Below are 26,331 nucleotides of genomic sequence, written 5' to 3' on the forward strand. Positions count from 1 at the left end.
ATCCCTTCTCTTCCATTCTCCTCTCGGGATCTTGGGCAAGCATGCACATGTGCCTGGCATGAGTTGAAGCCACGAGGTCTGGGACTCGAACCGCCGTTGACTACATGGGAGTCCAGTGACATAGCCATTATGCTAACTGCTGGTCCCAGAATGGAATAAATTTTATCAGGCAATATTAACTCAGTTTTTTGAATGATTTCCAAGTTACTTGACAAAAATTACTTGGCATACTTTTTTTTTTTTTTTTTTTTTTTAGGTTTTTTGCTATAGGACATGTGCACTTACCAGAGAGAAACCGAGAGAAAGAGAGTGAGAAATCACCCTTGGGGCCAGGACTGGGTGGCGGAATGGCCACACTGTAATCCTTTCTCCATTCTCCTCTAGAATTTTGGGCATGCATACATACCCAGTGTGATTTTCAAGCTACCTGTCTGAGATTTGAACCATGGTTGGCAATATGGGAATCCATGCCACCTGCTGGCCCCAATAGTTTTAGTTTTTTATTTTTTGATGATCAGTGAATAACCAGCTTAAATTTTGGTTTAAGGTTGTTGATAGCAAAAGAATTGGAAACCACTGAACCTCTGGAAGTATTTGGTACTTGGTCATTAGCATTATTAACCCTCTCAGTACTGATTAAGTATTTAAAATCATCCTCATGATGCATATTCAAGGTTTCTGCACCTCAGACAGTGTACCTTTGTAATCTTCAGTGGCCTGGGAGGTAAAGTCTTCTTTAGAAATGAAAGAACATACAGAAAAGGGAGGTGGGAACAGAACTAGCGTAAGAATTGACCAGAAATTACCTAGGCAAATAAATTAAGAAATGAATACAAATGGAATTTGAAGATATAAAGAAAATTGACTTCCTTAAATTATTTGAATAAACTTTTCTTTTGAAAAATCTTTGCACTTGAAGTTATTGGTTTATTCTGAAAGAAACTTTTTATAGGTTAGATGCCAAATTGGACCACAGCATTAGGGACACTGGGGGGTTATTTGAGATTTTAGTGTTGAATTGTTGTGTTTAAATAACTTTCTTTTTTTCTTTCTTTTTTTGCTATAATGTCTTCATTAAAATATAAATGATGCTAGGAGGTGTTAATAGTGATCTTGAAAACCGAGGTTTTCTTTTCCTTTTTTTTTTTAAAGAATTATTTTATTTAACTTTATTTTTGTTAACTTTATTTCTCAAAGAGGGACTGATTGAGAGAGAGGGAAAGTGAAAATGTAAACTGACAGGTCTGGGACTCAAATCACGGTCGGCCATGTTAAAGTCAAAACACTGTTGGCCATATGGGAGTCCAACGCCCTCAACCAACATGCCACCTGCCGGTCCCAAAAGCTGCAATTTTCTAAAATCATGTCAGCCTTGCTATGTTGCCTGTCAACCATTTGTATGCTTTTAAAGTTGTGCCAGTCAGGAAAGCCTAAATCAGGCTAAGGTAGCAAACAGTCCCAAATCTCAGTGATTTGCAAAGAAAGTTTTATTTCTCCCTTACAACATTTTCATTGCAGGTTGGATATGGATTTAATATTTGTCCACGATAGTGATAGACTAGTTTCTATCTAGGATGCCTGGTTTCTTGAAAGAGGAAAAAACATTAAAAAAAATAAAAGAGCACTCTGAAAGGGTCATACTTTACTTTTGTCTGTTTCCATAGAATAAGCAAGTTCATGGCCTCTGCTGACTTCATGGTGAGTTTGTGCAAACTTCTCGCAGCAGATACTTGGACAACCCAAAATCTAGGAATCTTTGATTTGTGAGAAACAGATGGCTAAAATTTTCCCAAACTACTATATGAAAGTATTTCATTTTACAAAACATACATAAAAGTTACAGAGAGTAATATAACAAAGACATAGCTATCATCTCCCAGAATTACCAAGTGTTAACATTTTCATATTGGCTTCTTTGTTAAAATAGAAATAAAATATTATAGATGCAATTGAAACAGCCCCGCCAAACCTATCCCATCCCTTTTTAGAACCTCTTTATTTCTTGAAGGAATCCTGTTCTGATACTAGCATATATTCTTTGTGTCTAATCTTTTGTATATTTTTTACAAAAGTGCTTTGAACATTTATAGAATGTGAAATGTTCATAGCCTTTTACAACTTGCTTTTTCCATTCACATTACATGTTTTAGACGTATCCATGTTCTTGCATATAGATCTAGTTACTTCATTTAAACTAGTCAATGGTAGTACATTATGTGAATAATAAGTTGTTTATAGATTTTTGTGATGAACAATGGCACAATAGCACCTTTGTGTATAAAAGTTTCTCTGAGATTTTTTTTTTTGCCTCAGAATGATTAAGACACTTCACCAGATTCTCCTTGCATGGTTGAAAAAGCTAATTGCTTTTATACAGCAAGTTAAGCTTTTATACATGGTGGCTCCAAAGAAGCATATCTCACAGAAAATGAGATTGTGGCTCAGGTTGGCCTGAAACCATCTTCTTGGCAGAGAGAAACAGAGAGCCTCACAAGACTTCGTTGGGCACTTGTGCTGTGCATAAAGCAGCAAAAAGTTCCTTAGGGGCTGCCAGGGGTGTGGGGAACATGGGACTCAAAGTGAGCAGACCTAGAGGCCTTGTGTTTAGATGAGAAAGGCCAAGCAGGGAATTCTATAGGCATGGACTTGGTGCCTAAGAAAATCACAGTGATGTTGAAAGGAAAGTAAGGGAGCCAGTAGATGGTGCAGTGGCTAAGATGCTGGACTCTCGGAGTCTTCCATGGGAGCTGAGAACTAGTGCTTTCAGGGAATAAAAGAAATAAAGATTTTCTGCTGAGAATTTACCCTGGTAGAGCCTCCTGGAGACAAATGGGATGGCAAAGAGTTTGCAGATCACCTCCTTCTGCATACCTCTCAATGCTCAGATTGAACTTGCAGAAAGTAGGAAGAAACAAATAACCCATCAGATGACTAGAAATCACTGCAGAAGCACAAGAAATATGAGAAACCAAGAAAATACTTCTCCCCCAAGAAAAAAGAATAACTGCTCTTCATCCACAGACAGTATAATGGAACTCATGGAAATTTCTGATAAAGAATTTAGAATATTCACAGTGACATAGCTACCAGAGATGGAAGAGAAGAGAGAACAAACTCCTGAAGAGGCAGGAGAAAAGAGCTGACAAATTTCAGGAGGTGAGGTGAGGAAGTTCTTGTGAGATCTGAAAGAGGAAATTCACACCATAAAAAAGAGCTAAATAGAACTGTTGGGGATGAAGGCTATAATACAGAAAGGTAAAATCAGAAAGTATTAAAAGCAGATTAGATCACACAGAAAATCAAATCTCAGATGTAGAAGACAGAATTGTGGGACTAGAAAAATCTACCACCAAGACTGAGAAGATAACTCCCCAGAATGAAAATAATACATGAGAAATTCTAGATACCATTAAATGTCCAAACATCTGGATAATTGGTATCCCAAAAGGTGAAGAGGCTAATACAGGCATTGATAATCCATTCCATGAAATCCTAGAAAAAAACCTAGGGAGGCATTCAAAGATCCAGACCCAAGAAATACAATCTTGGGTTGATTCTATTTGGAGTCAAACTCCAAATAGAATCAACCCAAGATCTTCACAAGACACGTTTCTCTTTTGCCAATCTTAGTATCCTGTCTTTGTCTCTGGTTTTGGTCAACCTGGCTATAATTTAAGTTACCTACACAGGATGTCCCATCAGGTTAGCAGTGGACCTCTCATTGGAAACAATGCGAGCAAGGAAAGAATGGGAGGATATACACAAAATGTTGAGTGAAATACAGTTTCAACCAAGAATACTATATCTGGCAAGATTATCCTTCATATGGGAAGAGAAGACAACATTTTCAGATAAACAAAACCTGAAAGAATTTACCAACACCAGACCAGTTCTCCAAGAAGTTCTGAAGGGAGTGCTATCTCAAGAAAACTAAAGTCAGACATGTAGAAATAAGAGTTCAAAAACAACTAAGAAAATGGCCAGCTTAATAGTAGGGACTAGTCCACAGTTGAACGTTATCTTCCAGAATTTAAACAGTAAGATCAGACCATAACAAGATAAAGTTCTGAACTGGTGAAATAGAATTTTATGATTTTTGACTAAACCGTTACTGATCATCTTCTATGCTTTGTTTTCCAGAGTTAAGGATTTTTGCCATCTCTTGAATTGTCGACAGGTCTAAAATTTGAACAGAATCCTGTTTCCTGGATTTAAGTCTTAAGTAAAATTCTTTTAACATTTTCAAAATTTTGATTTATTAAAGCTAAAACTGCCTTTCTTGAAGTTAAAAAAAACATATTAAAAAATACCTATTTAATGACCACAGTAAGCTATATAGCCTCAGCTAGGTGCCACCTCATAGTATATTCATTCTACTCAGTTTCATGCCTAAAGTCAACATGTGTTCACAGATAAGTATATATCAGCTGAATTTGCTATTCAAAGTATTTAGATTAGTTAAGATAATTTGTGAATCAATAAGATGTGGGAAAAAATAAAAATGGAATGGAAAACAACTGCAGATACCAAAGACAGTGTGGAGGGAGGGCGGGAAATGGCAGAGGCTAATACATAGAGGGAAATATATATACAAGGAACAAGAAATGGAAAATTATTTGTTGATGATAGCATGTATGATTAAGCCACTATACAGTGTGTTCTGGATGGAAATCCCATTATGTATGCTGTGATGATGATCAGTGAAAGAATATAAAATAAATTAAAAAAAAGAAATTTAAAAAAATGCTGAAGTCTTACATGGCCAACCACAGTTCCAGTCCTGGACCTGGTGACTTGAAAATCACATGGGACACATGTGTGTGCTTACCCAAAATTCCAAGAGAATACAGGAGAAGGGATTGTGGTGTGGTCATCTCCTGGGTGTGTGGGGGGGGAGTAAATTTTCACATTCTCTCTCTAGTGAGTGTACATGCCCTGTGGCAAAAACTTTAAAAGAAAGCAAAAACTTTAAAAGGAAAATAATTAGTAGGGACCACGGAACAGAAGGGGAAAATGCACATCTCAGCTGCTGACAGCTTGAACAGATGAGGTCTAAGAACTAGTGTGCCTTCATCATAGTTTGATGATCTATGTCTGCAGGGAGGGGGTATGGCTGCAGTGAAATGACGGTTGCTAGCCACTCCCTGCTTCTCCCATTTTAACCAAATCTGAATTTTTAAAGGTGTCAGTCCACTCATAGAGCCCTTGCGCTTCAGTTTCAAGGAGAGGTCAAAATGGCATAAAAATAATCCTATCACAATTTAACTGGGCTAGAATTGAACATGTAACCCAATTTGAACCAATCAGAACTGGGGAGAGATTTTCTGGGTGGCTCTGAGGAAGCTCTTTCTTATTCCTCTGGAAGAACTTCCGCACAGTTGTTTTTTCTCTTCCTTTGAACTTGGTTTGTGCAGGACTGTGACTGTGGCAGCCTCAGATGTAAGGCAAAACGGAAGGAGCTGGAGTGAACAGGAGCTGTGTCCTTGTCCACCTCTGTGCTTTCAGTGATAAAAGACCTTACTGTTTGAGCCTGGTGGAATTGTTTTTCACTATTGCCATTAGAACTGTCCTAACTGCTTTTAGAGAGTGGCAGGAGTGAGTACAGTGGGGGCTGAGTTGATGGAGATTACTCTGCATTGACTGAGCTTGATTTCTGCACAAAGTAGAATGATGGTTTAAAAATAGAAATTAATTTCAATCACAGGCAGCCCTTGCCTCACCTAGTTCTGCTATGCACACATGTCAGCCATCAAGGTTTCCTCACATAAAGAGCACCAGTCCTCCAATAATGTGGATCAAATTGCTATATTAACTGTGGGTTAATGAGTACAGTGCGAAGTTTGCTGCTTCAGTACACAGATGACTACATATATCACACCTATCCCTCCTGACCAATGGCCAATCATGTCACTTCTCCCAGGGTCTGTGGCTCATGCACAAGGTCTGTCTGTCCTTGCAACAGCGAAGTTGTGAAGCTATGTTGCCTCTTTGCTTCCCAGCAATCCAGACACGGGACATTTTAAGAAAAATAAAACAGAATTGACCAGTCAAGATGAAAGCGAAGCAAAGAAACCGAAAGTTACAAGGTTGGAAGTGAAATTGGAATAGAACATAAAGGTAGTTAGGGAAGGAATAGAGTTTAGTGGGATATTGATGCTGCCCCAGTGTGAGCCTAGATATGTAATTAGAGGAACTTAGGTAAACTTACCAATCTCAGTGAAGCAAGTGGTTGTGATGACAAGGAAGAAGTGGTTGGCACTATAGTCTGATGGTTAAGGGTGCTAGATCTCACATGGCTAACCACAGCTTGAATCTTGGCCCTGGGGGCTTAAAAATGCCAAGTGCATGTGCACACGTCCAAGATATTAACAAAATGGAGAAATGGAGGTAAAGGGATTGTGGCACGGCTGTACTCCACTGAAATGCTTTTTCCCTGTTCCCCTTCTCTCTCTGTCTCTGGCAAGCTCATGTGCCCTCTGGCAATGAAAATAAACAGAAAAGGAGGAAGATGCCCAGAGGAAGTGATGCCTACCGAAACTACACATTGAATGAACTCTTGGAGATACTTCATAGAATCTAAAGTACAAAGGATAAAATATTCAGAAACGATCCAAATTTAGAAAGGGGTATGACAACTCACCAAGACATAAGAAAGATGTAAAAAGATGTTCTTTATACGAGGAAATAAAACGCTCAATGACTTTACTATTTCAAATTATATACTATGTAAATATTTGACTATTTGTTCATTTCCCTAATATTTATAGCCAAGTGTAGGAGAGTTCTCAATGTTTCAATAAAATTTTCTTAAAGGTCACAGAACAATTGTAATTGCATAATTGCATGCCTTCACACCCATTATTCTTTTGGCCTAAAATGTCCTCCTTTCACCCTCATTTCTTGTTCCCGACTCAGCAATCTCATATGAACCTTGCAAAATCTAGTTCAGATGTTAATGTTGTTCGCACACTTTCAGCTTACATGGTCATTTTCGTAGTCTTGCATTACTGTGGGAAGAGAGGACTGCTTATGTTATAAAGTTACAAGCCAAATTTAGTTTGTGATCTTTAAAATACATACAACCTGAAATTGCTTGGATAGCCTATTGAGTAGGTTTATATGGAGTAATCCTTCAATATTTTGTTAAAACAATTTGCCTCACTTCAGCGACATGGCAGAGGGGTGAATATGCTGGGCTGGGATATTAGAAGTCTTTTCATTTCAGCCTGGTGATCAGATTACCTAAACCAGGGCAAGTTGCTTAACCTCGTTTCTGTTTCCTGCTCCATAAAATGGGTGTGAGAGTAAGATCGTTTCCAGTTTCTTTGGTCAATACATTTATATAATCCTCTACCGGTCTTAGAGAAAAAGACAAGGCCAGTAGGTGGTGTGGTAGTGAAAGTGCTGGACTCACATATGGTCAAGTGCAGCTTAAGTCCTGGACCTGGTGGCTTTCTCTTGCATGCGTATGTGCAAAATTTTAAAAATGATAAAATTAAATCTTAAAAACAGAAAAACATGTATAGCCATTATAGAAGACAGCACGGTGGTTCCTCAAAATATTAAAAATAAACTGCTAAGGCCAGCATGGTTTACTACAGATTGAGTTTCAGACTCAGTGGCTTGAAACTCATGCCAGATGTGTATGTGCATGCCCAAAATCCTGAAAGGAGAAGTGTGGCCATTCCCCCATGGGCATAATTTCTCGCTTTCTGTCTCTGGTGAGTGCACATGCTCTATAGCAAAAATCTCTGAAAATAAAGTAAACTACCAACACTCTTACTACTGAGTATATGACCAGAAAAAATGAAATCAGTATGTAAAAGAGAGATCTGCACCGCCATGTTTATTGCAACACTATTCATAGTAGCCAAGATATAGACTCAATCTAAGCATCCAACAGCAGGTGAAGGGCTAAATTGTTATATATACACAAAGGGATGCTATTCTGCAATAAAAAGCAATGAAATTCTGTCATTTGTGACAACATAGACAAATTTGGAGGACATTATGTTAAATGAAACAACCCAGGCACAGGAAGACAAATACTGCATGATCTCAATCCTATGTGGCATCTAAAAAAGTTGACCTCATAGAGGTGACAGTAGGTTAGGATGACGAGGAGGGAATGAGAACAGGATGTTGGTCAAAGGAAATATAATTACGGTTAGATAGAAGGAAGTTCAAGAGATCAAATGTGCCGTGTGGTGACTATGGTTAATGATGGTATCTTGTATTCTTGAATGCAACGATGATGAATGTTAAATGGCCTCATTATAGGATAGAAAATTATGTGCAGTAATGCTTTTGCTAATTGGCTAGATTTAACTTTTCACAATGTGTAAATATTTCAAAATGTGCACATGATACATAGAATTGTATCTGTCAATTTCTTATGCAAATAGAATTATACAGTATATAACCTTTTGGAATTGTTTTTCTTATTTTTTTTTTTTAAACTTGGTATAATATTCTAGAGATATTCATCTAGGTCACTGCATGGATCAATAGTTCTTGCCTTTTTGTTGCTTAGTAGTCTTTGGTATGAGTATACTGGCTTTTCACTCACCCACTGAATGACATTTGAGTTGTTTCAGTTTTGACTATTAGAAATAAGATTGTTATACGGGACCAGCAGTTAACGTAATGGCTATGTCGCTGAACTCCCATGTAGTCGACTACGGTTCAAGTCCCAGACCTGGTGGCTTAAACTCACGCCGGGCGCGTGTGCATGCATGCCCAAGATCCCAAGAATAGAATTGAGGAGAAGGGATTGCGGCGTGGTCATCCCCCCGGGTGGTGACTTCTTACTTTCTCTCTCTGTCTTTCTGGCGAGCACATGCACCCTATAGCAAAAACCTCCAAAAGATAAATTTAAAAAATTGCTATGAACATTACAAAAAACAGAAAAAGTGGCTAGCAGATGGCATAGTGGTTACGTTGCTAGATTCGCACAGCACTGACTACACTTTGAGTCCCAGAACCAATGTCTGGAAAATCACCCTGGTGATTATACATGCATGCCCAGGATTCTAGGAGAACGGAGGAGAGGGGATTGTGGTGTGGCCATCCCATCTGGGGGCTTATTTATCACTTTCCCTCTCACTGTCTCTATCTTTCTTTCTGTCAAGCATATGTGCCTTATGGCAAAAACATCTTAAAAAAAAAAAAGAGGGAAGCCAAAACTACTCCTGTTTGCACAGGAATAGCAAATATTTATTGAGTAAATTAAATGATTAACATGACATTGGTGGGATAGTGCTGTGTGAAACTTTTGATTCTAGGGAAATGTTTATTGTGTATTTTCATGTTGCCATTGCATATTAAGTAAACTACAGCTACCCTGATAACTTATCCTTTAGCTTTGTGGATCATTTGTTCCTATACTCACTGACGCTAGGCCCTATATGAGAAAAATTTAATTCCTGCCTTGGAGGACCTCGTGACGTGGTGGGAAGAACAACTAATTCTCCCTGAGGGAGGGACATTTGAACTGGACTTTGGAAGATGTGTATGACATAGCTTAAAAGAAAAAGAGAGATGGGGTAGAGAGAGCATTTGAGGAAGAGCAAGGTCTGGTGAAGAGTATAGGACATGAAAGAATATGAAGAATGTGGGCACTGAGAATGGAATGATTGACAGAGAATGGAAAAGAAGGGAGGAGTGATCAGCGATAAGGCTGCTGATTTCTGTACAGAAATTAGAAAACACTCTAGGTATATCTAGCAGGAAGGTTTTCATACAGGGAATTAGGTAGTTGCACAATTGCTGGAAGTAAGGGAAAGTGTTAGTCAACAGGCTGCTGTGACATGTTTAGATCAGGTCGCCACTGCTGTTACCAGAGGTGGAGGGGATGCTGTTTCCTCCTGATGTCTGGGCACAGTAGGAAACCACTGCCCATATCACAGCCGGTGCAGTCCTGGATTAGACAGAATAACGTTTGGCAGCTGCAAAAACTGTCTGTTGCAGTCTGTGCTTGAGGTGCTCCTAGCACAGCCTCAGCCTCTTTTTTATATACCAAATCCTGTGTATCTAAATGACTGAATCACATCTAGAACCTGGTAGCAAGGAAATCTGGGAAATGTAGTTGCTAGGCTTCCAACCCCCAGGATAAAGTAGAACTCAGAAGGGACATGAACATGAAGGATGAGGGTTGACAGATGATATCTTGCCTACTTGGAACCAGACTGTGAAAAAGACTAGAAAGGAATGTGGAAGAGACAGGAAAATGCTGAATAGGATGCCAGCGGAAGTTTAAAAGCAAAACGACCATGATTAAATTTGTTTTATAAGGAACCAGCAGATGGCATCACTGGACTCCCTCGTAATGGACTCCCACATAATGGACAGCGGTTCAAGTCCTGGACCTGGCAGCTTAAAACTCACACTGGGTACATATGCATACATACCCACCCAAAATCCTGAGAGGAGAATGGAGAAGTGCAGTGTAGCCATCTCCCCGGGTGGTGATTTCTCACTTTCTATCTCTGTCTCTCTGGCATGTACATGTGCCCTATAGCAAAAAAAAAAAAAAAAAAAAAACTTTAAAAAACATTTTATGAACATTTATGATACCAAAGAAGCCATTCTTCTAAACTAAAAACAGACAATACATCACCAACAACCCCAAACTATATATTTATTATTTATTAAATAGCTATCATATAACTGGAACCATGCAATGAAAGAACTCTTAAGGGTTTTTAAGGAAAATGCTTTGTGGTAACCCATTCATCCTGTTGTTCCCCGTTTCTTCAGATGAACATTTTGTGGCAGACACCGTGAATGCTGGTATACATCATCCATGATCTCTGCCCTTAAGCTAATATTTTTTTCCATGAGAATATGATAGTTCTAGAGTGTTTGGAGGATTCATTCTTTCTCAAAGTACCTTCTGCTAAGACCTAGTCTGCTAAGATGGGCTATGACAAAAACAGTCACATAATCAAGACAATTTCCTGTGGTGGGGTAGTCTTTATCCTACAGAAAACAAAAAAACTGCTTAAGTTTGCTTTACCAATGTTGAACAGTTTTACTCAATTCTTAATATCCATTAACTGAGTTCTTCTGAGCACAGTTGGGGAAAGACTGGGTGCTTCTATAGAAGAGCCAGTGAAACCTACCAGTGGGTTATTTACCAAAAAGGATTTAGATGTGAGAGACTAAAGAAGAAAACTATTTTAGTTTTAGGTATAATTTAATTTCAGAAACATTTTTGGGTCAGAAAGCACATGAAATTAAAATGATCTAACACTAAAATTAAGCTATCAAAAATTACTTTGATAAGCCTGAAATACTAAGTCACGGTAATCATTTAGGAAAATGCAAATCCTGGACAATGGGAGCTTTTAAGTATCGTAATAGGATATAAATGGTGAGTTACATTAAATTCTGCATTCCAAAGGCATTAGGCTCTGCAAAATTGATAAAGGTTCTTGCAAAGCTAGTTACACAACTAATGAATCTCCTCGGCCTTGGGCCACGAAAGGGTTGAGGGGAATGGAAATAGCAACAGATTTAGTGAAGATTACTTTGGAAGGTTGTTGATTCCTCACCCCTTCCCTGTAGGGTCATTAAAAGGGAGGTGTTTTGGGTGTTGCTTGCCTCACCCTTTTTTTGTTGTGGGAGGTTCTTCTGACAAGAGATTCACTTGGGAAATCTGTGGGCCAGCAGCTTGGCAGTGGAAAAAGGGAGAGGCAACTATGAGTGTGGTCAGGTCTTCTCTCCTAGAATCAGGGCAAAGGGCACTGCAAGTGGGCCCATGGGAGAAAGTCAGCCTGGGGCTCGTGAATCCTTCCGAGTCTGTACGGAGTGAATTACAGGAAAACCAGAGCCTGAGGGAGAGCAGCCGCTGGGAAGAGAATGTATTGCCTGCCACCCAGGAAGTCTGGCAAAGGTTCTCATGATGAGACCTCTCAAGACTCTTCCATGTGAATCAACTCAAACTTTGCCCGTCCCACTTGTGCCAGTCTTAGCAGACTGATAATGGTGCGACAAAAGACCCTCTGGAAATATAAAGAGCTGGGGGCAATCGGATCAAGTCTGCTTGGAGGCTCACCTAAAGTGAGGGTTAACAAGTGTTTGGCTTTGACTTACAGGTGGACATTGGAGACACACAAGGAGGGGGAGGTGGTCTGTGTTCGGTTGTGATCCCTATTTCAACATCCCTAATCTGAAAATCCGGAATCCAAAATGCTTTAAAAATCTGTTAATGTTCCTGAGCGCCAACATGACACCACAAGTGGAAAATTCACATCTGCCCTATGTGACAGGCAAAATAAAATATTGTATAAAACTATCTTCAAGCTATGTATACCAAAAATAAATGCAATTTATGTTTAGGCTTGGGTCTCATCTCCAATATATCTCATTATGTACATGGAAATATTACCAAATCTGAAATGCTCCTGTTCTCAAGCATTTTGGATAAGGGATACTCTTGTAACTGGTTAAGCATGAGAATCATCTGTGGGCTCTAAACCTGAAGTGATTCAGAGGCTCAATAGTACCTCCCAGGCGCCCATGTATCAGTAACTGATATTCTGGACTTTGGTGATGATTGGAAGGTCTGAGAAGAAAAAAAAAAATCTGACTTGGGCTTATAAGGGCTGGTTGGCTGGCTGGTCCACTGTTAATGGTTTCACTGAGAATGACATGCAAAGTTCATCAAGAAATACAACCAAAATCTCTTATCAACTACACTTTATTACTATTTTATAAAGCTTATATCCTTCTAAAAGAAAAAAAGATCAGTTTACATGTAGTAAAGTTACAATAGCTATAGATAATATAGCCATTAGGGAAAAGAGCAGAGCTAAATGACATAAAGACAAAAGCAGTAAGCACAATAAAATTAATACCTACATAAAACTAGCAGTGCAATAAGATAAGCAGAAAGCAGCTTTACATTAAAAAAAAAAGTTATTTAAATACAGAATTAGCACCTTACAAAAAGGGATTGAGAAATGTAAACTCGGTAGGTAGATTCAAGTATAAAAGTTATACTCCCAACTCTTGTACCAGAATGAAAGGGTTTCACAAACCCTGGACAGGTAGGGTACCCCCTCAGTGCTGACTCAAAGCTGTGTTTCCCTAGCAGGATCACCGACGATTATTTTTTCACTTTACTACATTATACAATGATATACTCAAGACTGCCATTGCTTCTTCACTATCCAAAGTATCCTAGTGTAGCTCAGCAGCTTCGCTATCTTCAGTTCTATAGGAAAGATTCATTTTTCCTGACAGGAACAACCACTGCATTATTAATTATGTTTACATATCATAAAACCACAGTTAGTGGGGGCTGAAGACAAAAATAATTTGTTCTTGGGATCAGCAGTTAGCGTAATGGCTATGTCACTGGACTCTCATGTAGTCGACCACTGTTTGAGTCCCGGACCCGGTGGCTTAAATTCACGCTAGGTGCGTGTGCATGCGTGCCCAAGATCCCGAGGGGAGAATGGAGGAGAAGGGATTGTGGCGTGGTCATGCCCCCTGGGGGGTGATTTCTCACTTTTTGTCTCTCTGTCTCTCTCTGTCTTTCCGGCAAGCGCATGCGCCCTATAGCAAAAACCTCTCAAAAAATTGTTCTTAGTTTTCTCTTGGTAAAATCATATTCTCATTTATGGGACTGCTTCTTAACTCTCCTCAAGAACCATGAATCCCGAGGTTAATGTGGTCTTATCACGGACATAATAAAAAGACAATAGGATAGCAAAAAAGTTAAAATGAGTAGAGAGCATACAGGAACAACGAGGGGAAACCAGTTGTGTTTCCATTGACATGCAGACCTCTCAGTGGAAATCTTAAGCGTGACAGATTTAAAGTGTACATACCCTGCACAGATAGAAAAGCTGTGTATCCTGCAATCCACCTGAGAAAAGGTCTATCTTTGTTTCAATAAGGAACCCATCAGATTGGTTCAGGGTATTCATTACTAAGCAATTAGACACGTGATGGTTAAAAACACATTTTTAATCTAACTCTAGAGAAGATTGTAGGGAAGAGAAAAAATACTCTCTTGTAAACTTTAAAAGTTTAGTGTTCATAAAAATTTTATATAAGTAGCAAATTTATTTAAGCTGGCTACCTAAAGTTTTCAAAAACCTCATGGGGATAATAAGGTTAATATTATCTTGTCAATATAAAGCTACTTAGACTCCCAGAGTCTCTTAGTTAATATTTTTATTCTTTCATATAACATTTTATTGGGCCCAAAACCAAAAAATAAAACTCTATGACAAGATTCTAAATCTTAGAAGTTTGAAAAAAAGAGAAAGAAGAAAGGAAGAAAAGACGTCATTCAAGAGACAAGAGTGAGACTAATAGCAATAAATCTAAGAATACAAAGAACTGGTATGGCTACTTCATGAACCCCTAAAATGTGGTGTAACAAAAGGGTAGTGCCTAAGTTTCTAGAACTGTATTCACTTTAAAACAACAAACCCCTACACTCATTATTTATCATTGCTTTTAAAAGTTAATTTCTCCCATGAGAGAGAGAGACAGGCACTCCCAACAAGGTCGTCTCACTGTGATCTAGCCCCAGTCCCAACTGGCCTGGTGTGCTCAGGGAGGTCCCAGGACACAAACCCAGGACCTTTCTCACGTGGATTCAGTTGTATTACTACTGTGCCACCACCTGGTCCCTCATTGTTCTTTTTCAGAAGTACCTTATACATATAGTTTGAATATCCTTGGATGTTGAGCATAATGTGTCCGTTTTCCTTCCTACTCCTTCCAAACATGAAGTAGTAAAAAATGAAAGAATTACCTATTGCCCTATATCAATTTCTACACTATTCAGAATTCAACCAAAAGGTCATCCAGGTTCCAATTTTCCATATAATTACATTCTACCACCCTGATTTATTTTACAAACAGCAATTGCTAGAAGGCATCCACACCTGATACCCTACAGTTAAATTTAAATAAACAAAGGGCATGGAGTGAAGGAGACTGAACACAGTAGGATGTTTCTAAACAGACAGTAAAACCTCACCCTTCACATGGTTAAGATTCTAGCAGCTAAGAGCTGCTTCTCAGTCTTAGTTCTCATGCCCAAAGGTAGGGTTAGCACAGTTCTTTTATAGTAAGGTGTATCATTCACAGTTATTTTGGTCTTGACATTTGTCATGTATACATTTATCCACATTATTACTACATTGTAGAATAAGTGCAGGGTAAATCATAGAAAAAAAGTATAAACATTCAAGTCGTCATACCCTGAAAAATATGTGTTAGGCTGTAGTTGTAAACTTTTTGCACTAAATCCCATTTCAGGAACAAAATAAATAATACCATAGAATTCACAACTGAAGATGGCTTCCTGATGAAGCCTGAGGAAGCAGTAGCTTTTTTTAAACTGCAGAAAGGAAGTTTCTCTTACCACAGATTTACTCAGGGCAAGTAGAAGTACATTTCAAGAATGCTTACCCTAGTTAAGTGCTAGACAGCCCTCCTTTTAAAAAACCACAAGGCTCCGGTAGCCCATTTGGATTTACTTCCAGCAATAAGATGATTCTCCAATCGAAACCACAAAAGTCAGTTGGTGCTTTCACTGTGACACAATGCAGAGTTTCAACTCTAACTGGTATCAAATGCACGATTAATAATTACTTCAGGAAAACAGATGAGTCATGATGGTGGGAAGTTAACAGACCAGTGGATGAAAGACAGGAAGGACGCATGAATTCCCTGCAACATGGAAATCCAGGGGTTGTATCCACCCCCACCTGGCGAAGCACTGGGCTAGTCAGGGCCACTGCTGGGGATTTCTAGTCTCCTCTGGGCTGAGCTGGCATTTCGGGACTGACTCCTTTCTCTTCTCCTAAGCACGGGATCCCCAAGGCTTCCAGGTGTCTTGAAAAATGTCTCACGATGTGTGCGTTGAATGCTTTTGGGGGTCACTGGAGCTGGGGACTAAAAAAATAAATAAAAACAAGTGAAATCAAATTGTTTTCCATCTGAACAGCCCATTGTTGACCTGTGCAATTAGGATGCCTATGCAGGTATTCTCACCTCTTTGCTTTTGTGTCCCTTTTTTTTTTTTTGGAGAGATTTTCACTGTAGGGCGCGTGCGCTCACCAGACAGACAGAGAGAGACATAGAGACAGAAAGCGAGAAATCACCCCCCCCCAGGGGGGATGGTCACGCCGCAATCCCTTCTCCTCCATTCTCCTCTCGGGATCTTGGGCACGCACGCACACGCGCCCGGCGTGAGTTTTAAGCCACCGGGTCCGGGACACGAACCGCGGTCGACTACGTGGGAGTCCAGCGACATAGCCATTACGCTAACTGCTGGTTCCCTGCTTTTGCGTCCTAATAATTCTACTCATCTCCTCCAAAACACTTACCTCACCTGGAAATTACAGTTACATTTACTTTGGGTGCAGAAAACCAGTTGACCAAAAAGGTTTTAAGTATGGACCCTGGAGCTAGGATTTGGGCTCTGCCATATGTAACTCTGGGCAAATTACTTAACTAATCTTTCCTTTGGTTTCTATCCATGCAATAGAAGGTACTGACTTCACAGGGCTGTAAGAATTAAATAGTATTTATAAAGCATGTTAGAGCATGTGAGGCAAACAAAATGTGTGTTGACCCTTCTTGCTTATTTACTAATATTTATCCTCTTGTGTTAAATGCCAAATATTTCCCCTTCATGTGCCCTGGCATGGCAGGAGCATCCTGTTTCCTGCTGTATCTTCACTGCCTTGATCAGTGCTGGTGCATTAACTGGCAATCAGAAAGCATATGTAATGAATGCTATAATCGTCCTGTCTAAAATCTAATGAGTTTACTTCAATGATTAGGAACCTCTGAGCCTTTAAGAAACTTGTCTAAAGTATTTTTGGTCACTTGAAATGGACTTGAATTTGCCACATACGGAGTTCTATGCTGAGTCCAATATGAAGACATTGTACTTGGTATTATAAGTAATCTAGAGGTGATTAAAGTATACGGGGGGCTGGGGGGCAGCTTGTGGTGTGGAGGTTAAGGCAGCTGGATCCTCCACGCCCAGCTGTGCAGTTTAAGTCCAGGACCCAGTGACTTGGGAAACATGCGGGAAGTTGTGTATGAGCCCAGAATCCCAAAATGAGAGATGGAGAAGGGATCATGGTGTGACTGCTTCCCCAGTAGGGGACTGTCCCCACCCCCATTGCTGGTGAGTATATGGGCTCTCGGAAAAATTACAAGGATGATGAAAATAAACAGGAGGATGTTTACGTTATATATGAATACCATGCCACTTTGTATCTGGGACTTGAACACTTGTAAATTTTGATATTCACAATGGTTTTGGAACTAATGCCCTGTGGATATCTGGGGAAGACTAGATGTCCATTTTTATATGGTTTATGAATAAACATAAATACTCATTGCCACCTCTTGAGAAATGACCGAACCAAAGAATCTGAGTTAGTATTGGATGTTTGTTTTCTTTGTTTCTATAGCTGTACAATTAAAATTTAGAATAGCTTCTTTTATCAATTAAATAGAAGGAAAGCTTGGAGATCATCGAAATTATCTAACTATTTAGCATTCCTCAAAATCACCCTTGAACTATGCTTAAAGTATGTCCCCTCTAATTCTAAAAAAACAGAATGACAACAAAAGAAAAAAACGAGGTGTAGGGGCAGCCCTGTGGACTAGTGGTTAATCCCTGTGTACAGAGAACTGGATCCTACATAGCTGACTGAGGTTGGAATCCCAGCCCTGGAGATTTGAAAAATGTGCCCAGTGTATACACATGCTCCAAATTCTGATAGGATGGAGAAGTGGAGGAAAAAGGATTGCAGCGTGACCACGCCCTGCTGTTTTCTCTCTAGCAAGCGCATGTGCCCTCTGGCAATAATACACACACACACACACCTTTAAAGCACAAGATCTCTCACCTTAACGTTTCAATGTTTTATAAAATAAGTATACAACTCTGGGTCTAGAATGGAAACCAGGTAGAGTTTGACCTAGCACCTCTGTCCTATAGTTTTGTGCATAAAATGAAAGCTCATTAAATGCAGGTATTTTCTGTGACAATGATGGAAACTTCAAGAAATTTCACACCTTACCTGTGGTAGTTTTACTACTGAGACTGGGTGTCCCATGTAAACAGGGGAATCAGGTTGGACAACGCTGTGTGACCTCGACATCACTGGACTCAGGGTAAGCGAAGGCTGGGTCTGAAGCTGAGGGTCTGCAGAAGGGAGTGTGGATGACTTTGGATTAACCATGGCTGCAGGGCTGATGAGAAGATGAGCTGTTGATCCGAGGCCAGGCAAGCCAAAATTCACAGGTCCTGTGTTTGGCAGAGTGCCAGGGGCAGAAGCAACCTGCCCAGGCAGGGCCGGAGAATAGAGGACAGGAAAAGCGCCCAGTGTTGGAGATGGTAGGACCATGCACGGGACACTGAAGGCTGGCAGCTGACCTGAAGACGGCCCGGCAGAATGTGGGGTCTGACTGCCAGGTAAGAGCACATTGAGACCATTCAATCCTGCAACAGAAGCAGGACAAGGTGGAAATCAACACAGCACAGAGATAGCGTTCAAACTCCCATCCCTCACGGCCCTTTCAAATGGGGTCCACAATCAGTGAATGGAAATGAGACCTTCCCCAACCTGAGTAGGCCAAACTACCTTTCTGTGCTCACCCAGCCCCATTCTGTTCCTTCACAGACGTGGCCAAGATTCAAATCCCACATTTCTCTGTGTGGTCATTTGGCAGATAGCTGTGAAGAGTTCTTAATGTGGGTTTGTTCCTCTGAGCCCAAGCTGAGGATGAAAGGGAAACTTGGAGAGGGAAAACAGTCTTTGTGGCGTTTATATTTCCCTCCGTTACGATCACAGGCAACGAATCACAACGGTATTCATAGTACCTTGACTTTGTCACTAGCGAAACACACAGTTCATATTACATTATTGCTATTGCAGATTTCTTAACACAGGTTCATTAAAACTCTGAAATTACAAAAGTATCAAATTTGCCTCCAGATCTTTTTACTACTATAAGTAATTTTCTTTTTTTGAGAGATTTTTGCTATAGGGCACGGGTGCTTGCCAGAGAAACAGACACAAAAACTGAGAAATCACCCTCCGGGGATGATGGCCAGGTCGCAATCTCTTGTCTTCTGTATTCCTCTCAGGATTTGGGGCATGCATTCATATGTGCCTGGTGTGAGTGTGAAGCCACCAGGTCAGAGACTCAAACTGTGGTTGACCACGTGAGTCCTGCGACGAAACCATTATGCCATCTGCTGGTCCCACTACTATAGTAACTTTAAGTTATTTTTTAAATTGTATTTTAGTGTAATTGGTTTCCTTTATAATCCTATGTACTTATACATATATATGTAAATCCTATGCATTTATAAACATTTTGAGGACTCCCTAGACTTTATTAGATGGTCAGAAGGTCCAGGGCACAGAAAAAATTAAAAATCCTTGTGCTGGGCTTTCTTTTTTTTTTTTTTTAAACATTTATTTATCTATTGATCTATTGTGATTTTTTTTTTTTTTTTTTGGAGAGGTTTTTTGCTATAGGGCGTGTGCGCTCTCCAGACAGAGAGAGATAGAATGCGAGAAATCACCCCCCAGGGGGGATGGCCACACCACAATCCCTTCTCCTCCATTCTCCTCTCGGGCTTTTGGGCATGCACGCACGCACATGCGCCCGGTGTGATTTTTAGCCACCGGGTCCGGGACTCGAACAGCGGTCGACTATGTGGGAGTCCAGCAACATCGCCATTACGCTAACTGCTGGTCCCTATTGTGATTTTTTTAAGTCACTGAGTTTGGTATTTGAACTGCAGTCAGCCATGTGGGAATCTAGTGCCTTAACCACCATGCCACCTGCTGGCTCTAATCATTATCATTTTTGTTCATCAGTGTATACCCAATACTAAGTGTCACGCTTAAGTGAACTCTCAAAATGTATCTGGTGAAGGTGGTCAGGTGGTGGTACAGTGGTCACGCAACTTGGCCCACATGGGGAAGGTCCTAGGTTTGTATTGAGTACTTCTCGGAGCATACTGGGAAGGTGTGGGTGGCTGTGTCTGTGATCTGGGTTGGCTGACACTGGGGGGACCTTGTGTGGAGTGCCTGTCCCTCTCAGGAAAGAAAGAAAATTTTTAAAAAATTTTGTTAACACAATAAAGATGTTTTCTAGATAAGTGAATAATAATAAATACCTACTTAACCTATTCTGGTAGGTTAGGCTAAAATTGACAAGGAATTGAGGCAAATCAATTTAAGTATCCTCGCATCAAGAGCAGCTTTATATACACAGCATGTATCTTAAAAATTAGGTATCTATTGTATTTCGGCTTTAATTCAAAATAGTAACAGCATCTGTTGGGTCTTACTAAGTGCCAGGCACTATTATCACTATTATTGTAAGTGCTTCAGAGGTATTATCTTATTAAATTTAATTCAGTTTTCACAGAACCCCTGTGAAGCAGGTGCTATTAATTTGCTGTTTTACCAATGAGGACGGCTGAATACTTGTCTTAAATTCATGCAGATAATAAGTGGTTTTAAACATCAAGCCCTCTTACTCCAGCCCTGGTACTTGAACATGATTATATATTATATATTCAGTACTTTTGGGTACTCCAGAGATCAGAATGCTAGCTACATGGAATGGCCAATAGTTTCAGATTACTATACCAAACCAAAGGCAGATTGAGTTCAATTATAAAAGTAAAATTATCTTTGAACTTGTCATATTTTTTAGCATATAAAGTTTAACACATTCAAAAAAGGGTCACACTGCCTGGATTATTTTCCTCGATGTTGGTGGATGGAGAAGAAGCATCTGCCTTCATTTTACGAATGGAAAAAACAGAGAGACCAGGGATAACATGACTCAGAGACCATGGACAGGAGCACATCAATGAACGATGACAATATCAAAATCTAATTTATGGTCTGACTACCATAACAGCCTCTGAGACACGATGGTAACCTTACCAGCTGGAGACTGCACGTAGAGATACTGCAGCAAAGAGGGTTCTTTGGTGCTTTCACTTTCTTTTGAAGCCTTTTCAATATCTGTATTTCTTAAAGAAGTTCCCCACTCAGAAGAAACAAAGGAGTTTGCAGTAGCCTTTCCCGAAGCCTCCTTTGCAGCAGGAAGTTGGCCATTCACATGAATGTCCTCAAGGGGATTAGAGCCCCCATTATCCCTGGTCTTGGGGGAGGTAAGGTCTGTGGAGTCTGAGGATCTCTAAGCAAAATAAAACCAGAAAGCAGAAAAGGAAGTCACAATTACAGTAGCACATTTTTTTTATTTTTGAGTATTTTTTGTCATAGGCATGTGTACTCACTGGAGAGAGAAGGAATGTGAGAAATCACCCCTCAGTGGGGACGGCCACGTTACAGTTCCTTCTCTTCCATTTTCCTATCAGAATTGTGGGCACATACGCACACACCCACACACACATGCACCTGGTGTGAGTTTCAAGCTACCAGGTCCAGGACTTGAACTGTGGTTGGCCATGTGGGAATCCAGCCCCTTAACCACACCACCTGCTAGTGTGATTAAAGCTGTTATTAAATCTTGTAACAGCTTTCTCAAAACAGCCAATACCCAAACTAAAAGGTGAAATGTGGTTGAGGGCCACTCTGATTTCTGTGTCGGTTGTTTTAATGCTCTTTATAGGAGTGGTCTGAAAATGTGATGTCATGTGTATCTGTAGGCTTATGACTCCCATGTATAGACGTGATAGATTTTAGTGACGGAAAACCGGCCATAGTGTTGACTATGAAATAAATAAAGCTGCTCACACAAAAATGGTGTTGATACTGCAGTCTTTTGGGGTTCATGGAAGCTTTGGGCTAGCCTGAAGTCATCTGGGTGATATGCCAGTTGGCCTTTCATTTACTAATCTGCAGCCCCAGGCCATACACTAAATTAGAAAAATTCATTCTGTCAAGAGAAAGGAGTAGAGGAGAAAGAGTCTTAATTAATAGAATGATTTCCACAGACTGTCTAGCTGACCCTCTGCAAACTGCTGTAATGACAATATTTCTGCTTTCTGAGCGTTTCACTGGTCATATCTCATTAACCTCTGAATAGCTACTAAGCAGATGTGGACAGCTCATATTTTCATTTTCATTTAGGAGGTAGGGAAACAGGATCACTGAACAGTGAGGGGAACTGACCACACAGAGTCCGACAGCCAGAGAGCACCCTGCATTATGAGAATGATTTTAGGGATCTCGATTTGGCTTACAGTCCAAAAAAGGATTGAGAGGAAATATGAAAACATGTTAACACTGGTTACCACTATGGGGTGGAACTGACTATCGGTAATGTTTTTTTCTTTATATTTTTTAGCATGTTATACAAAGTGTGACTTTTATAAAAATCACTTTTCTTATAGACTATTTTATGGCAAGATTACTGGGACAGCCAGTCCAGTGCTTAGTTACGTAAATGACACACAGAATACCCTCATCTTCCAGACTCAGTTGCTTAGTAATATCTGCTTCTGTCTTCATCAGGAAGCCACTCAAGATAATGGGATGTCACCAGACACATCCACCTGCACCCGCTTACCTTGGGCATGACAAGGGACAGAGGGCCGTCTTCGTAGTCCCTACTCTGTCTTTTGGTGGCGGGCTCCTCCTCCTCCTGAGGCTTCCTTTCCTCACAGAGCCGCTTCTGAGCTGAGAGTGCGGATGAGAGCTCTGCTGGGGTGGGGCCTTCTGAGCTTCTGCCATCCCTCTCTGCCCCTGCCCCTAGAGATGGTCCCTCCTGCAGGCGTCCATACAGCATAAACAGCGAGGTGGGGGGCATGTACACCAAGGGCTGGCTGGCAAGCAGGGCTGGCTTTGTGCATTCGGCGTCAGAGGCTGCTGGAGCAAGCGTGGTGCCCGCTTGTCCATTCAGACCATTCTGCACGGAGAACGCTGGCAAGTCCGTTTGAGCGATGGGAAATACTTGATGGGCTAAAGGGCTAACGCGATACTCTGAGTCCACCGAGGGGACAGGGAAAGGAGCAGCAGGGTCCAAGATGCTTGAAGGAGGTAGCTCTCTCTTACTGCCAAAGGCTTTTTCCCTGTAATAAGGAGAAAGAGAATGAGTACTGTCCAGTCACCACACTCTACTCCTGCCCCACTGCTGTCCTAAAGAGCACCACTCCAGTTAGGGGGGAGTAAGACCACCAACGCTGATGGTGGGATGCATGCCCGGAGTGCTGGGGCAGATGGCCGGGTAACCTGGACGGATGGTTAGAGATGGGCAGGGAGAGCCCATGTGGGGAGAGCTGAAGGGGCATAGCAGTGAGAGCTCACACTGGCTACTTCTCCATCTCGTCCATATCTAATCATTATCAATTACCAAATACCTTCCCCCTTTCCAGGCATATCAATGTTATTACAATTAGCAAAATATCATAATTTTATACAGTATAATGGTCGCTATTCTCAGCCCTAGGCCCCTGGTTACTAGTGAGGAAAACGGAAGCAGGCTGCCTTGGGTGACCCGGCTCTCACGTGAGGAAGCTGGGCCCCATGGCTGTCTGTCTGACAGCAAAGCCCAGGAAGATAAGAGACTGGACCAGACTTCGATATAGAAAAGACTAATCTACTTTATCTCAAATCCAGTGTGAAGTAAATGAAGTGGACAGTGAGTGAGGAAATAACTACTAAATTATTACTTTGTCGTTCTTGCCCTATTCGCCTCATTATTACTAAAAGACATTTAGGCAGCACACATTTAAAATTAAAATTTATTGGGGCCAGCAGCAGTTGGTGTAGTGGTTAAGGTGCTGGATTCTGACATGGCTGACTGTGGTTCGAATCTCGGACCTGGCAGCTTGAACCTCAGGCCGTGTGCATGTGCATGTGTGCCCAAAATCCCAAGAGAGCATGGACGAGAAGGGATTGCGGCATGACCATCCCGGCTGGGGAGTGATTTCTCACAGTCTCTGTGTCTCTGGCAAGCCCATGAGCCCTATTGCAAAAACCTCTCCCTCCCCACAAAAAATTTAAGATCCATTATTATGAGATTATAGGGACTAGCAGTTGGTGTAACGGCTATGTCGCTGGACTCCCATGTAGTCAACAGCAGTTCAAGTTCCAGACCTGGTGGCTTAAACTCACATTGGGTGTGTGTGCATGCATGCCCAAGGTCCCAAGAGGAGAATGGAGGAGAAGGGATTGTGGCATGGCCACCCCCACTGGGAGGTGATTTCTAGCTTTCTGTCTCTCTGTCTTTTTGTTGAGTACATGTGTCCTATAGCAAAAACCTCTCCAAAAAAAAAAAAAAAAAAAAAGTCTAAGCCTTTTAAAAAGAAAAATTCCCAAATATTCAAAACCATGTATGTTTTCAGCATATTCTTCAGAAATAGAGGAGAATCTTCTAAGACCGTAAATAGAGGATGGGGTTTTTTCCCGCCTTTCTGATGGCATCACGGAGACTTACTTGCCCACTAGCTCCCTGTTCATCGTGATGCTGAGCATAAAATTTACTGCACTGGGCTGCAGAGCTGAGCACGCCTCTCCAGTCACAGCTCCTTTTGAGTGAGTAACTGGAACTCCCCAGCTCTGTGAAACTCAACATGCTACACCGAATACCACACCCATCCTACCTCTAGCCATCCAACTCCAACCTCCCCGTCTCCACCAACAAGATCATCATCTGAAACTCAGATGTTCTTTTTTTTGCTTATTTCTTCCATGAGCTATCGAGGCAGACAGCAACCTCGTAACAGGGTCTTGACACTGCTATCCACTCCAGCATCTGCCAGCCCCAGGATCATGGGTATGCATGTGCGTGGTGTACTCCGGCAGGTCTCCAGACATGAACCCAAAACTGTCCCATGTGGGTCAGCCTCCAAGCATCATGTTTTCTGCTGTGTCCCTGCCAGCCCCTCAGATGTCCCTTTTGATACCTGTTCCCTTTAGTGAGTCTTGCTGACTCACTGTCTCACGCTGACTTCCACATCGTCCAGCTCCAGCTGGCAAGCTCAGATCTGAGCCGCAGCAAACCAGAGTGACTGCAAGTGCTCTGTGCTGTGATCTGCAGCCGTGTCTACTTCTAATCCCGCCTGCTTAATGCTCCTGGAATGATCTGTGAACCTGCAGGAGTTCTTACTGTCTGATGAACCCAGACTCTCCTCCTGGATTTTCAAGTTTTTTCCTATTTGGCCTACTTACCTTCAAGACCTAAGCCTGTCTTATAAATGATATTTCCTTTTCCTATCCTACATGGACAAATCATTACAGCTCAGCTAATCAGCTTTGTGCCTCCACTCTCTGACCTTGACTCACAATGTTTCTTCCCTTATCCGTTAAAATCCTCTCTTGTTCTACCACTTCTTCTGCTTTCTCTCATATAATTTCCTTTAAAATCAGACCCCCGGATTTAAGTCAAGTGACCTAGGTTTGAATCCCAGCTCTGTCACTTACTAGAGGTGTGATCTCAACCAAGTTATTTAACCTCCTTAGGTTTCAGTATCCTCTCGGCAAAATGAGGATAACAGTACTAATCTCAAAAGATTACGGTTACAATCAGGTAGGTTAGTATATATAAAGCTTTGGAACAATATCTTTTAGTAAACCAAATTGGCTATGGTAATGACAAAGTGATTCATGATGTTACATGTATTATTTCTGTGCCATGTTAGCAGTAAATTGTCTTTTTTCACTATAATTGTCTTTGTATTTTGTTCCCTATAAGCTATGATAGCTTATGGGATAACATTTTCACACTTTGGTTTCTCTGACACTATTTACTATACAATACTGAGTACCAAGGGGAAATTCTGACTGACTTAAATTTTATTTTCTGATGGATGGCATTTCAATTTTGCCAGTATTAACAGTAGAAACCAGAAAAGACTACTCTCATTTTTAAAGACTACTTACTGTGAATTGTCTCCTACTTTCTGTCTGTAGACAGCAGCTAGACTTCCAATTTCTAAGGAGTAGCCACCTGATACTGAAAAGGAAAATAAAGGTTTAACAACTATAGCAAAAGATTTATACACACCAATTATATACAGCAGAATTCATTATTAACAGCTCAGGGATTATAAGACTATTTTAAATCCATTCTGGTTTTGATTCAAAGAGAGAAATTTCTAGATGTTTCCTGTTAATGGTGAATTTGGGTGTCAGGAAGATTATTAAAACAAAGTAAGTGTCACAGGGCCCAGCTGCAGTGGCACCAGCAGTAGAGAGCTGTGGCATTAAGTTGGGGCCACATGGGAGGCCTGTGTTCATTTCCTGGACCAACCTAAAAGCAAGTCAGGCATAGTGGTGCCTGGCTTTAATCCCACCTAACTACAAGTTGGAGCCAGGAAGATCGAGGCATAGTGAAATG

The 26,331-nt window shown here is 40.9% G+C and overlaps 1 protein-coding gene across 1 annotated transcript in view; it reads right to left on the reverse strand.

Annotated features, from left to right (window-relative positions):
• Positions 1-13,521: 13,521 nt before the first annotated feature.
• The window catches only part of E2F7 (E2F transcription factor 7), a 41,070-nt gene continuing 28,260 nt past the window's right edge, over positions 13,522-26,331 (reverse strand). The window contains exons 9-13 of the mRNA XM_006142856.3: positions 25,875-25,947; positions 22,561-23,062; positions 20,970-21,225; positions 18,075-18,496; positions 13,522-15,924 (exon numbers count right to left, since the gene is read on the reverse strand). Coding sequence (XP_006142918.1) covers positions 15,754-15,924; positions 18,075-18,496; positions 20,970-21,225; positions 22,561-23,062; positions 25,875-25,947 — 1,424 coding nt within the window. The 3' untranslated portion in view covers positions 13,522-15,753. The remainder of the gene's footprint in view (positions 15,925-18,074; positions 18,497-20,969; positions 21,226-22,560; positions 23,063-25,874; positions 25,948-26,331) is intronic.

The sequence above is a fragment of the Tupaia chinensis genome, unplaced genomic scaffold (genome assembly GCF_000334495.1).
Source record: "Tupaia chinensis unplaced genomic scaffold, TupChi_1.0 Scaffold000085_1, whole genome shotgun sequence".
Classification (NCBI taxonomy): Eukaryota; Metazoa; Chordata; class Mammalia; order Scandentia; family Tupaiidae; genus Tupaia; species Tupaia belangeri.